Source organism: Gymnoscopelus braueri (assembly GCF_963280865.1).
Source record: "Gymnoscopelus braueri genome assembly, chromosome: 11".
NCBI classification, from domain to species: Eukaryota; Metazoa; Chordata; class Actinopteri; order Myctophiformes; family Myctophidae; genus Gymnoscopelus; species Gymnoscopelus braueri.
The window spans coordinates 19,793,592-19,808,372 of record NC_137613.1 but is presented as its reverse complement, the minus strand read 5'-3'; the positions used below and the strand labels follow the sequence as shown (position 1 = coordinate 19,808,372).

The window sequence follows — 14,781 nt, the reverse complement described above, 5'->3', positions numbered from 1 at the left end:
ATGTTCTGTTCTTGTGACATACAATGGGGAACAATCATCATTATAAGGTCAAAAGGTGTCAAAAGGTGTGCATGCTCAAATGACCATGTAGAAGATCCACAAGCGAATTGAAACGTTGTCAATGTTGTATTAAAGAAGTATATCTTTTACCGTTTAAGTTTTAGCCTTTTTAGCCCAGCACCCACAGTCGATGTGCATACAGTTTCCTTTAGCCTATTTATGTGTATTATAGGAAAAAGTTTGAAAAAGTTTGAGCAACACTGATATATTGTCAATTTTGTAATAAAGAAGTATATTTTACATTTTTTGGGTGTGTGGGCTCCATCGCTTTACCTTTGAAGTTAATACACATAGGCCACCTTTACCGGCTGGGCCATAGATAACATCCTGTTTTTTGGGACAATGTTGTAAGTATATTATATAATGTTCTGTTCTCCCCACATCTCTCTGATTGTTAGACTCCAGATTAGATTGTCAACATATTTTGCCATCTTTATTTGGAACATTGTTACCCTGGCAATCGTACTTTCAAATACAGAAGATTCTGTCATAAGTTTCATATGCAGACTCTGCCAGTTAGGTAAAATAAGCCTGGCTGCTACAATAAAACCTGTTGCTACTAATCCCATCTCTGCTTTATTGAGACCTGGTGGCATGTGGGAATCCACCGTCGGTATTTCAATACCGACTTCCAAAACGGCAGTAGAGGTAGAGGTGGTTCTCAACCTGTGGGTCCCCACAGAAAGAAAAAGAAATGAAATGAAAAAAGACCATTACTGCATCAAAAGTAATCAACAAACTATATTAGAAAAACTGGTCTAACATTGGTCAAATTGTCAAATAATATAAGAAAGAGGCAAACATTTTGCTTCTGAGCGTGCAGATCGGCTTGTCAGGGTGGGGGGTCCCCAGTTCAAATATGATTATTTTGGGGGGTCCCCGATTAAATATAATTATTTTGGGGGGTCACGGCACGGAAAGTTTGAGAATAACTACCCTAGAGCAGTCCCACAATGCATGTAGAAATGTACCCATTTGTTGTTTGTTTGCACTTCCAACATTTATTGTCTTGGTTTAAATCTGAAACAGTTTCAAGGGTGTCAAATAATATCTATGTACAAGTGGATAAACGTACTTCTCTTATCTCTTGTAGCCCAACCCACATTTGAAATCAATGTCTGCCGTTATTTTTTTCAGTAATCTCACAGCCAAGGTCGTTTTGCCATATCAATCTTAGGTTTTCACACATCTTGGTTTATTTAACATTTCCCTATAGAATATTGATGCAGACTTTTAGGATATATGGAGAATAAAATACTTAGTAAAAACGTTGCACCCTATTCTCTTCTTCCAATAAGACTTGTTTTCTTGCAGTGGTGCAAAGTAACTAGAGTATTTCCAATTTTCAATAATTTTACTTCTACTCCACTACATCTCACAGGCAATAATTACTCCACTATAATTATTTGACAACTTTAGCTAGTAGTTACTTCGTAGATTTTAATTATTATTAAAACATTTCTTCGGACCCATATAAATCATATATACTTTGGTAATTTGAAAATAGTCGATCTACAACTTCACAACGAGGTGGTGAGCTTGTAGATATGTTATTTTCAAAGATTTTTCATACATTTTATACATTTGAAAACCTTCTAAATAATGAGTACTTTTACTTTTGGTGCATTAAGTATATTTTGATGCCAATACTTTTGTGCTTTTACTCAAGTAGATTTTTAATACCAGACTTGTACTTGTAACAGAGTATTTCTACAATAGGGTATTGATACTTTTACTTAAGTAAAAAAATTGTACTTCTTCCACCACTGCTTTGTCACGATAATCAATGGTGTCCCTTATGAATTTGCCCACTTTGATCTGTGTTGTTGCTCCCTGTATTTGCCCGTGGCCGTAATGTTCTCTTGTAGGGATTGGACAGCCTGAGCATCCGTAGTTTTGGTGATTTGATTTCAACCTTAATTCCTTCCATTTCGTTCTCGTTTTTTGACCAAAATAACCTGATTCCTACATCACATTTATTATGGAGTTTGACAGAAGTGGGATCCCGTTTCTAGAAAAAAAAGAAGGACCTGCATTGTTTTGTCTTTACTATTTCAAAAAGAGGAAGGCAGAGCAAACCAAAATAAAGGAGGAAGAGGCAAAGAAATAAAAGACAGGCCGCACGTCTCAATAGTTCAGAGTGCTGTGACGAGGTGGACCGTATGAAATACCTGCAAGAATTAAATTCATAAAGTCGGGAAGATCACGATATTGTTGACACCATGACAACAGCGAAAAGAATTAAAGCAGAAATATCTGTAGAAGGCCGTTATAAAAACTTTGACCTCCAACAGATGGGCGATGCAACCAATGAAAATATTGAGCCCGAGACCAAGAAGGAGGAAGATCTACAGAAGATACTGCAGTCTGGTAAGAGATGCTACTAAAACTAAAAATCACAAAAATGTATACTTTTTAACCTTTTAAACAAGAAGGTTCAAATATTTAACCGACTGTGTATGTGTGTGTGTGTGTGTGTGTGTGTGTGTGTGTGTGTGTGTGTGTGTGTCCTCCAGACAGAAGCAGAAGACGGTACAATCGGGTTGGAGTCGGTGTTGGATTGCTTTGTGCTGTTCTAGCTCTCCTCAACATTGCTGTCCCACTATCTCTCTGTAAGTCAAGTTTCATAACAATATTTTTATCAGTTTTAATCAGTGGTGTAAAGTAACTTAGTACATCTACTTAAGTACAATTTTTAGGTATTTTCACTTCCAATTTTCAATACTTTTACTTCTACTCCACTACATCGCAGAGGCAAATATTGTACTTTTTACTCTGCTACAATTATTTATTTGCTAGTAACTTTAGCTACTAGTTACTTTGTAGACATAGATTACTATTATAAAACATACATTAACCACTTCAGCCCTATATATACACTTCAGCTACTTGAAAATAGCAGATCTAGAAGCTATCTGCTATTTTCAAAAGATTTTAGGATATTTTCTCCATAATGAGTACTTTTACTTTTGGTACTTTATTTTGATGCCACTACTTTTGTACTTTTAAGTAAATTCTAAATACCAGACTTTTACTAGTAACAGAGTATTTCTAAATTGCGATATTGATACTTGTACTTAAGTAAAACATGTGAGTAGTTCTTCCATCACTGGTTTTAATTCGTTTGATCTATGGCGATCCAACATGTTCCACTAGCAGAGATGATACCTCATAAAATGTACTGTATTCAGTGTAAACGATAGTTCATGTAGACACGGCAGGCAGAATGTTTATATTTCATTCATACTCCCCGGACCCCCCCATTCGCTAACAAGCTTATTCAGTTGTACTCCTTAAGTCATACGTTCAACCCCTTGTCATTCTCATTCGCTACAAAGCTAACTCACTCACGCCCTCTTATACCCACAGTGCATCTCAGGCGGTTCATTTAAGCAGCCTCTGTTCTCTGTTCATTCTCTGTTCATTCCATGTGCTTGGCTGTCAGTGCCGGTTGTACAGCTGTAGGTTTCAAACAGCTGTAGGTTTTCACATTTTCAAATTCCTTGGTTGCTGAACCAATGCATTTTGCTAGCTGCTGCGAGCTGTCATCTGCTGCTTATCTACGCTTGTGTGCTGCTCTATGATATTTTGGTGCTATATGAGATGATTTTGCTCATGATGCTGACTTTTACCACTGCTACAGCAGCCAATGCTTCTTCTATTATTGCTGCTAACACTACTGTGCTCATAGCTTAAGCTAACATAGCATGCTTGCTGCCATGTAGAAATTTGGAATTGTTGTAGCTCAAAGCTAATACAGCATGCTTGCTGCCCATGTACAGTAGAAGCTTGGTTGTAGGCTACTCTCTTTTACCATGTGGAAAGTTGGAATTGTATGGAAAAATCGAATTGTTTGTTAGCTTAACGCTAACATAGCATGCTTGTTGCCATGTAAAAGCTTTGATTGTTTGTTCAACACTGCACAGTTAACACAGCAGGCTTGTTTCCCATGTAGGCTACTCCCCTTTACCTCATCAGGTAATGAAACTTGGCTATTTTAGATTATTATTATTATTATTATTATTATTATTATTATTGTTTGTTTAAGGTATAGAAGTAATGGAGCTATTTTGGGCCAAATCTTTTTCCAAAATAAGTACTGCTTCTAAGTTCTAATGCTGTTCTGCTGAGGCACTCTTGACTCTGGGAATACCCACAATGGTGCAGTGCCATCTAGTTGGCTCTGAAGCTTCAAGCAGAGCTTCCAACAGTTGTATTGCTACTGCTTGCTCAAATGCTTTTATAATATGTTTATACTTATCAAGGCTGTCGTAGACAATCTGTTGCAACGGGGCATAATATAAGACAAGAAGTCAAATTCAGACATGTACTCAAGCCAGGATAGGAAAACACAGCATGTGTATCAAATCAGTGTTGCCATGTCTGCTTATTATAAGCGACTTTGGGATTGTGTTCTGTAAGTCACAGCAAATATGATTACTAAACAGTGTTCATGTGAAGGAACCCCAGATTCATATGTAATCATGGTGCAAAAAATGTTTAATATTCTAAACATTTGTTTTGCGACTTGTTTTTATAGACTTGGCCGCTTGTTTCTCTTACAATCTGGCAACACGGCGTGGTGGTGTCACGTGACTACTCCTTGGGAGTAATCAGGAAGTCTCATACAATACAGCAATGCATCTTGGGTACTGTAGTCTATGCAACTGACAGTCATATCATGGGGATCAGTTCAATGCTACTGTGTAAGAATAAGGTGAAAGGGCAAGGGTGTTTTCTTTTTAACTGGTCATGTGCAGGCATTATGGCAGTGTAACTGTCATGTTAAATAGGTACACAACTATCATGGGATATTCAAGTTAATTTAATCCACTCAGTGAAGCTGTTATTTCTGCATTCCTGTTCTATTCACTTAATCAACGCTCAAGTTCAGGTAATATAATATGGGTGGATTAGTTTGCAGAGGCTTAAATAGATAATTACTTCATGGTGGATTTGAAGTCTTGTGAAATGGGGTGATTGCTTCAATTGTAGTGGGTTGTCCTCCAGGGGGTGCCATTTAGAGGGCAAACAAAGGTTAATCTGATTCTCAGATGCAGGTAGATTCATTAGTGCACTGAAGCTAATTTGCACGTTACTTCTCTTTTAGCTAACCATGTCATTGTAAAGAGATATTCATTGCTTGAATTCACACTGCTTCTGTTTTCGTTTCATGATTGACTGCTATTATGGTGATCCAAGGCTTTGATGGCATGACCATCTTTCCATCACGGATGCCGGGAAGGTTCAGGTTGGGTTTCCGTTAGTTCTAAAGTGCGAGCTACTGATTCTACTACTAAAAGGGGCTGTTGTATAGCATTATGTAGCATTGACACGTACTGCTATTCAAGTCAAAAGCTTAACAGGTAATGTGAGGTAAGGATTGTAGTATATGTAAGAAGGGTTAATGGAAGTAGTTTGGAAGAAGAGCAGATAAGGGTAGCTATTGTATTCATTGTGGATTGAAGCTCGTGAATGGGGTGATTGTTTTAACTGTAATTATCTCTAGGGGGTGCCATTTAGAGGGCATACAAAGGCTAATCTGATTCTCTGCTGCTTCAATTTCTATCATCATTATGGATTGGATTCATCGTTTGATGAGCTAACTTGCATGTTACCTTCACTTTTAGCTTAAACATGTCTTTGTAAAGGGATATTCATTCATTGCTTAAACTTATTCTGCTTCTGTTTTATGTTTCTTGAGCAACTGCCCATTATGGTGATCCAATTCTGACGATGGCATGAACTTCTGTCCATCATGGATGCTGGGAAGGTTCAGGTTGTGGGTTGCTGCCGGTCTTCATAACTACTGCAGCGATATGGTCATTGCCGAGCAGTTCTCAAGATCACCTTGGTGGTATAACTGGATCTACTTCTGCCGAAGTCATGAGAGGCAGGTCATCATTAATCAAATCTAAATTTATTCTGGTTCAAGCTTACTGAAAGCCATGTCGGTTGCTCACTGCTTGATCTGTGTAACCCACTCACACTGATGTTCTAAAGGAACGGCGTCCATAAAATCCAGGCGTATGTCAAATGGTATGGATCGTTTAATGATCTCGGACATTTAAGTATTCTGGGATGGTCGCTTTATATTGAACTTATTACACGGGTGTTTAAATCGCTCCATTCTATGTTGGGATTGTGATAGTGAAATGTTGTGAAAAGTTAATGCATGATTTGACTCAAAAGTAGCTTGGATCACTCGGCTCATGTGTCGATGAACGCAGCTAGCTGCGAGGAGTTATGTAATTACTAAGCGGAGGAAAGAATCTTAACTAATGTAGATATTACTTGGAAGCAGTTTCTATCAGTATCTTATGGGTTTCTTAGATGTGGGGAATACTTTCTTGCACTGAAAGCTTTAACCCCTTGCATGACATTTCCATTCCTGTCTTCTCTTTCAGTCACATGTTTCAATTCCTCTTAAGCACTCTAAATCAGATTAATTATTCTTATGGAATATCAATTATTGTAAGAACTGATACCGCTTTATTCTAATGGAATATCAATTATTGTAAGAACTGATACCGCTTTTGTCCGTTCTCTTCTATGTCTCGCTACCTTCAACGGCGGTTAAATTCTGGGGGAGATGAACCTTGTTCGGATGTTGGGAGGGCCACGTCAAGGCTTGGTTCGCTGCCAGGAAGCAGGATGCCTTCAGATGTGGACCCAAGTTGTTCACTCCTTTCGGATCGGTGCTGCAACTCAGCATCATCTTTGGTTCCATCATTCACACTGAAAGCATGGGTCGTTGGTCATCTGCTACTTATGAACGTTATATCCGTTAAATACGGGTGAAATTCTCGCAGCTCAAAAAGCCATGAGTGTAAATGTATGATCAATTATGAATAAATCAGGAGTTGCATAATTGATGTCATGTTAAGTTGCTCCTGCCAGAGCGCAGGTTGGGGGTCAGGTAAAACACTATAGCTTTGTCGTGTTATGGTCTCACGTACGCTATAGTGTGGTATTATGATGTTATGGTAACTTCATAGTATAGTTGGTCTTCATATTCTCAGTGGTTAGGTTGGTAGACACATTTAACCCAAGGTATCGGTCGTGTCTGGTTCACGAATACCTCACGTGGTGGTAGGTACACATTTAACCCAAGGTATCGGTCGTGTCTGGTTCACGAATACCTTACGTGGTGGTAGGTACACATTTAACCCAAGGTATCGGTCGTGTCTGGTTCACGAATACCTCACGTGGTGGTAGGTACGGTTAACCCAAGGTATTGGTCGTGTTTGGTCTCACGTATACCTCACGTGGTAGGCTTGACCAAGGTACCTCACGTGGTAGGCATTGACCAAAGGTATTGGTCGTCACTAGAAATATAGCGTATTCCTTCTATATCAGGTCATCGTTCAGGTGAGCGGGACTTGCCTAAAGGGTTAGCATGGCTGCCATCATATAGAAGGAATTAGACAGTACAGTCTGTCTATACACTTGGTGTATTCCTTCTATATCAGGTCACCGTTCAGGTGAGCGGGACTTGCCTAAAGGGTTTCGCATGCTGCCATCATATAGAAGGAATTAGACAGTACCGTCTGTCTATACACATAGTTATTCATAATTTCATAGTTTATTTCCTTTAACATCAGAACACAGTTGTGTTTTGCCAAATGTGCATCTAATAGTTGCTGCAGCGCAGAATGTCGGCTGTAGATGTGAAGGGCATCATGGTATGCATTTAAAGGAAATGTATCAGCACTGACAATGTATCAGCGCTGACAACTCACATAGTTAATTCATGTAATATATTCATTTATATCAAATGGATTAAATGAAGTGCGTCTCTTTGATGCTTTAACTGATAAACATTCTCATATAGGTTAAGGTGTGGCGCTGTATTGCTCACTGCAAGTGAGCGCGTGTTGGGGGTTGTGATGGAATGATCTGTGACATGTTTGCACAGGAATCTGTAATATCACATGAGCAGAGTCACACCGCCAAACTTGAATGCAATATCATTGCATATATGGTAACGGTCATATATTAATAAATGGTTAAATGGTTCATTACGGCCTGGTTATTTCTGAGCTGAAGTGTCTAAATGAAATTCAGTGTAAACGATAGTTCATGTAGACACGGCAGGCAGAATGTTTATATTTCATTCATACTCCCCGGACCCCCCCATTCGCTAACAAGCTTATTCAGTTGTACTCCTTAAGTCATACGTTCAACCCCTTGTCATTCTCATTCGCTACAAAGCTAACTCACTCACGCCCTCTTATACCCACAGTGCATCTCAGGCGGTTCATTTAAGCAGCCTCTGTTCTCTGTTCATTCTCTGTTCATTCCATGTGCTTGGCTGTCAGTGCCGGTTGTACAGCTGTAGGTTTCAAAACTCCTCCACCTCCCCGGCCTCCTCCCTAGCATCTGATGTTGGCAGGATAGTTTTGTAGATGGCGTTGTATTATGGTGATGGTTGTACATTAAGGGTTTAATGTCGTGTCATGTTATAACTGTGGTGTAATAACTGTGGTGTAATAACTGTTGTGTAATAACTGTTGCGTTATAACTGTTGTTTCTGTGTTGTACTGTGGTTCTATGATTCTGTGTATTGTACTCCGTGGTTCCATGATTCTGTGTATTGTACTGCGTTTTTGGATTGTACTATGTTGTGGTTGTTTAATTATGCATTGATGGTTCAATGTTATGTTAAACTGTATTATGTTTCATGCTTTCTGTCTCTCCTCTGTCTCTCCCTCTCTCTTTTCCCCCGACACGGTCGAGGCAGAAGGCCGCCACCCTAGAGCCTAGGGTCTGCCTGACGTTTTCTCCCAGTTAAGAGGGAGTTTTTTCGTTGCCACTGTCGCTAATTGCTTGCTCAGGGTGGGATCGTCGGGTCTCTTCTCTACATGTAAAGTGTTGAGACAACTTTGTGATTTGACACTTTAATTGAATTGAATTGAATGCTCTGCTCTGGGGGTTGTGATGGAATGATCTGTGACATGTTTGCACAGGAATCTGTAATATCACATGAGCAGAGTCACACCGCCAAACTTGAATGCAATATCATTGCATATATGGTAACGGTCATATATTAATAAATGGTTAAATGGTTCATTACGGTCTGGTTATTTCTGAGCTGAAGTGTCTAAATGAAATATTATTAGCTGTAGTAATAGTTTGAGTTGCAGAAAAATAAGCTGTAGCAGCTTTGGTAGTTGGACATTATTATTGTTTTTAAATAGTGTATCTCTCATTTTACAGATCAGTCCAACATGGTGGAGAGACAACAACTACAGAGCAGATTTGACGAGTTACAGAAGAGACACAACAACCTGACTGAACAGAAAGACCAGTTACAGGACAGTTTTGACCAGTTACTGACAAGACATAACCAACTGACTGAACAGAAAGACCAGTTACAGGACAGTTTTGACCAGTTACTGACAAGACACAACAACCTGACTGAACAGAAAGACCAGTTACAGGACAGTTTTGACCAGTTACTGACAAGACATAACCAACTGACTGAACAGAAAGACCAGTTACAGGACAGTTTTGACCAGTTACTGACAAGACACAACAACCTGACTGAACAGAAAGACCAGTTACAGGACAGTTTTGACCAGTTACTGACAAGACATAACAACCGGACTGAACAGAAAGACCAGTTACAGGACCGTTTTGACCAGTTACAGAACAGACATAACAACCTGACTGAACAAAAAGACCAGTTACAGGACAGTTTTGACCAGTTACTGACAAGACATAACAACCTGACTGAAGAGAAAGACCAGTTACAGGACAGTTTTGACAAGTTACTGACAAGACATAACAACCGGACTGAAGAGAAAGACCAGTTACAGGACAGTTTTGACAAGTTACTGACAAAACACAACAAACTGACTGAAGAGAAAGACCAGTTACAGGACAGTTTTGACCAGTTACTGACAAGACATAACAACCGGACTGAACAGAAAGACCAGTTACAGGACAGTTTTGACCAGTTACTGACAAGACACAACAACCTGACTGAACAGAAAGACCAGTTACAGGACCGTTTTGACCAGTTACTGACAAGACATAACAACCTGACTGAACAGAAAGACCAGTTACAGGACCGTTTTGACCAGTTACTGACAAGACACAACAACCTGACTGAACAGAAAGACCAGTTACAGGACAGTTTTGACCAGTTACTGACAAGACACAACAACCTGACTGAACAGAAAGACCAGTTACAGGACCGTTTTGACCAGTTACTGACAAGACATAACAACCGGACTGAACAGAAAGACCAGTTACAGGACCGTTTTGACCAGTTATTGACAAGACATAACAACCGGACTGAACAGAAAGACCAGTTACAGGACCGTTTTGACCAGTTACTGACAAGACATAACAACCGGACTGAACAGAAAGACCAGTTACAGGACCGTTTTGACCAGTTACAGAACAGACACAACAACCTGACTGAACAAAAAGACCAGTTACAGGACAGTTTTGAGCAGTTACTGACAAGACATAACCAGCTGACTGAAGAGAAAGACCAGTTACAGGACAGTTTTGACCAGATACTGACAAGACATAACCAACTGACAAATCAGAAAGACCAGTTACAGAGCAGTTTTGACCAGTTACAGACCAGACATAACCAACTGACTGAACAGAAAGACCAGTTACAGACCAGTTATAACCAGTTACAGAACCGTTATAACCAGTTACAGACCAGACATAACCAACTGACTGAACAGAAAGACCAGTTACAGAACAGTTATCGCCAGTTACAGACCAGATATAACCGACTGACTGAAGAGAAAAACCAGTGCCAGAGACGTGTTGACCATTTAGAAGAAGATTGCTATTGTGTATGCTTTTGATGTATTACCTCGTGTTTACCTTGCTTACTGTAAATCACTCTGGATTAAGAGTGTCTGCTAAATGCCTAAATTGTAAATTGAAGATAATCTGAAGAACCATGTCTTCAGACTCCACCTTAGCCCGTAGCACTTGACCTAGCCTTGACGACCATATGCCTAGGTTAAAATGTAATTTAGATAGCTTTATTTAGACTGATCTATAGGTTCATTTGTCGACCTGGCATCCTATAGTTTCTATTATTTCAATGTACATTTTTTTTAAAATATATATTATATTTTTTAGACTGATGCTAGGTTCTTGGTTTACCTATGATCCTAGATTACTGAGGCACTACACTGTCTCTCTGCATTTGATGTGTGTGTTTACCTCGCTTACTGTAAGTTGTTCTGGATAAAAAGCGTCTGCTAAATGCCTAAATTGTAAATTGGGTTTGCATAGTTGCCTGTTTACGTATATATTGTCTTAGCGTTGCCTTGTTGGTATTTTACCAATCTCTTGTAAGTATAATTTTAGTCAGTTTTTTTAACACAGTCGTAGAGTTTGGTTCTATTTACACGTGTGCACTTTTATAGTTGTATTGTTTTGTTCTTTTCGCTGTTTTGTTGTGGTCTTTGTTGTTTGAGATTACATGGCAGACACATTTTTCCTGCAATATCTTGTGCTATTGTTACATGGTGGGTGTGGTGTACACGTGTGTGAGTGAGGATGGTGTGGAGATATTGTGTCAGTGCATGTATGGGATTGTGTGTGAGTGTGAGTGTTCAATTCCAGGTGCTGACCATGTCCTGATTGCTGGCTGCCAATCACCAGCAGCTGCTTCCAGTGATTGGTTGGAGAAGACTACTTAAGGCCTTAACACCTGTAGTCTCTGGCAGCACTTGAACTATTGCTGTCCACCCACTCACACACACACACACACACACACACAGTGTGATCTTTGTATTAGCTAGTATGTTTTGAGTATAAATCATATTTTGTTAGATTAGAGTAGAGAATGGAACAAACTTCAGGACTCTCTGAAACTGGAGCGATTGGTCTCAATAGAGACATTTAGGGTACTTCTCGAGGACACATTTCATAGTAACTGCACCTGTTTCATGTAACACTGTTTATTTGCTTCTGTGATGATTGTAATATGATTCAAATGTTTGTTATTGTTTTTCATTATGTATGTATTTTATATGTGTTATATGCTGTTATCAGGGCGTCCCTGAAAAAGAGAGCTTGCTCTCAGTGGGCTCCCCTGAATAAATAAAGGAAAGAAAGAAAGAAAGAATAATGAGGTTTTGGTTGTACCTTATTTTGTGTTTGTTCGGTTAAGTGGTTAAACTCCCAAGGTTAGATTTAGGATGATTGTTTGATTTCTCAGAGTTGCTCCGTGTGTCATATATCATTTTGTTAGAAGTCTATTCAAGTTTATGTAAATATCTTTATAAAATAAAAATGGGTTTCACTCCCACTTAATGCTGCATCCCTTTTTCCCCAAGACGGGGACGTAACAGTGGGACTACAGATGAGAATTAGCATCCTTGCTAAAGTCCGACGTAATTACACTGCATTCCAACTCTACTGCTGCAGTTTTGTTGCTGTGTTTATGAATATGATATACAAGCTCACAGTGCGTCACTTCGTGCCATGCTGCGAGCTTATACATCTGCTATTTTTGAACATTTTTGAAAAATCTTTAAAGTGTTTAATTATTTTGAATAACGAAAAAGTGTGAGAACTACTGATTTGGAAGTCATTTGTAGAATCGGCCTCAGGTCTTAATGGGTTAATGGTCTGTATTATGCATGTAGTGACGTTTCGTTGATTCAGTTCAACCTCTTTCTTACACAGGCAAATAAGCAATGTCCACAATTTGACTTACAGTAGTATAGGTCCTTACACACCGGGGCGAATTCTTCATGCGAATAAATACGTTTTTTTTTTTTAAACTTATAAAGTCAATGCAGGCGTCCACATCAGTTTCGCGAAGCAAAAAAGCGTCTTTTAATTATTCGGAACGAGTCCGAATTTTGCGTATATTCGCATATTCGCCGGTGTGTAAGGACCTTATGAGTTGTAGAATTCACAATGAGTCATACAAACATGAACAACAAGCATACAGTTTCTTGGCTTTTGTGACATTTGTCCTCCCCATATGCATGTCTTTCCCAAATTACCTGTCGTACATAAACCATAACGAAGCGTGCACTTACAATACTAATAATAATACCAATAATAACTAGAAAAAGTGCTCCTCGGAGCACAAGTCTCCGCCAGGTCAGGTAGGTTATTATAGACTCCTGGTGGCGCTCTAAAAGGCATATGTGAAAAATGCAGGGCAAAGGTTTTTCCTTGGCCTCTAGGGAGTGTGCGTGCAAAGTTTCACACAGATTGGTGCAGTTATAGCTAAACACGTGAATCGGCCTGTTATAGCGCCACCATGAGGCTGATTTGAAAGTTTTCAAGTGGCATTTCTTCCTGGGCCAAGTGGGAATCTACGTGGAAAATTTCACTGAAATGGCATGCTGCGTTCATGGTTTGAGGCATTTTGTTCAAAATGAACCAATCCTGCAAACTTTGGAAGCCAATCTTAGCCAATCAGGATGGAATATGGAAAATCGGACAGATCCGTGTTGATCACATGGCTATGGAGATACTGTGTACCCATTTGTGTGTTTTTTGGACAAAATCTGTAGGAGTAATATCAAAAGAATTGTTTCGCAAAAGTCGGCCTCATGGTGGCGCTATGACAGGCTGATCTGAAAAATGTGGGGCAGAGGTTCTGCTGTGGCATCAAGGGACAGTGTGTGCGCAGACACACGGACGGACACACGGACGGACACACGGACGGACACACGGACGGACGGACGGACGGACGGACGGACGGACGGACAGGGGGCAAAACATACCCTCTCGCCATGCCTTTCGGCCTGGCGGAGACAATAATAAAACAAAATCGTGAAATGACACAGTGCATCCGGGTAGCAAAACACAGGGGAAGGACCCAAGTGCAGACGTCTGGAGGCAGAGAAGGTTCAAATACAAGGAGTTGATAAACACAACTGTCAAGAGAGACAAAGGCTTACACAGGGTAGTGCCAGGGTAGGGCAGGGTCCCAACACTGGCAAACAAGTCCAAGGGGAGCTGTCGAGAATCCAAATTCCAAGGACAGGCAAAAGAAAAAGGTCAAACACACTGAAAGCAGGCAGAACTGTGAGGTTGGGACTCAGAAATAATAGGATTCACAAAGCAAGAGGCTACAGGGAGCCAAGGATGAAACACGAGGTAAACACACTTTATAGGATGTGGCAGTGAAGAAAGGGAATGTATACTCTATATAGTGAGGGCTAGATTAGGGCAATGGTTCTCAACCTGTGGGTCGGATGCCCACATGATTGTTTTTTTCTCACGCCCCAACTTTTTTTCAAAAATAACAGATATACAAGCTCATAGCGCGGCACGAACTTTGAGAACCAATGCTTTAGGCCACTCAACACAACGGCTTGAATGTGAAAGCAGAAATTAAACCATAATGAACCCTATAGCGTCCCTATTCTGGGGCAAACATTTGGCAAAAATAGCACCGTCTACAAGCTCACAATGCATCACAATGCGACACATTGTATAAGCTTGTAGATCGTCTATTTCTGGCGAAGAGATTTGGCGTTGGGGGGGGGGGGGGGGGGGGAAAGGAGTGGACCTATACATGGTAGCATAAAGCCCTGCAATTGTGCTGTGGTTTCTATGATGTAGCATTGTATGGGAAAATATACAGTATGAGCCTGCCCAGTATATGCTTTCATAAACAGCATGTGTATTGCAGTGTGTGTGTGTGTGTGTGTGTGTGTGTGTGTGTGTGTGTGTGTGTGTGTGTGTGTGTGTGTGTGTGTGCGTGTG

General features: G+C 40.0%; 1 protein-coding gene across 1 annotated transcript; it reads left to right on the top strand.

Moving 5' to 3' along the window:
- Positions 1-2,379: 2,379 nt before the first annotated feature.
- On the top strand, positions 2,380-11,744 carry LOC308095501 (uncharacterized protein; the record flags this gene model as incomplete). The annotated part of the gene is made up of 4 exons (XM_080442558.1): positions 2,380-2,430; positions 2,577-2,672; positions 9,280-10,011; positions 11,668-11,744. The coding sequence occupies exons 3-4, from the start codon at positions 9,291-9,293 to the stop codon at positions 11,742-11,744; spliced, it is 798 nt and encodes a 265-aa protein (XP_080298684.1). The 5' UTR covers positions 2,380-2,430; positions 2,577-2,672; positions 9,280-9,290.
- Between the last annotated feature and the right edge of the window lie 3,037 nt (positions 11,745-14,781).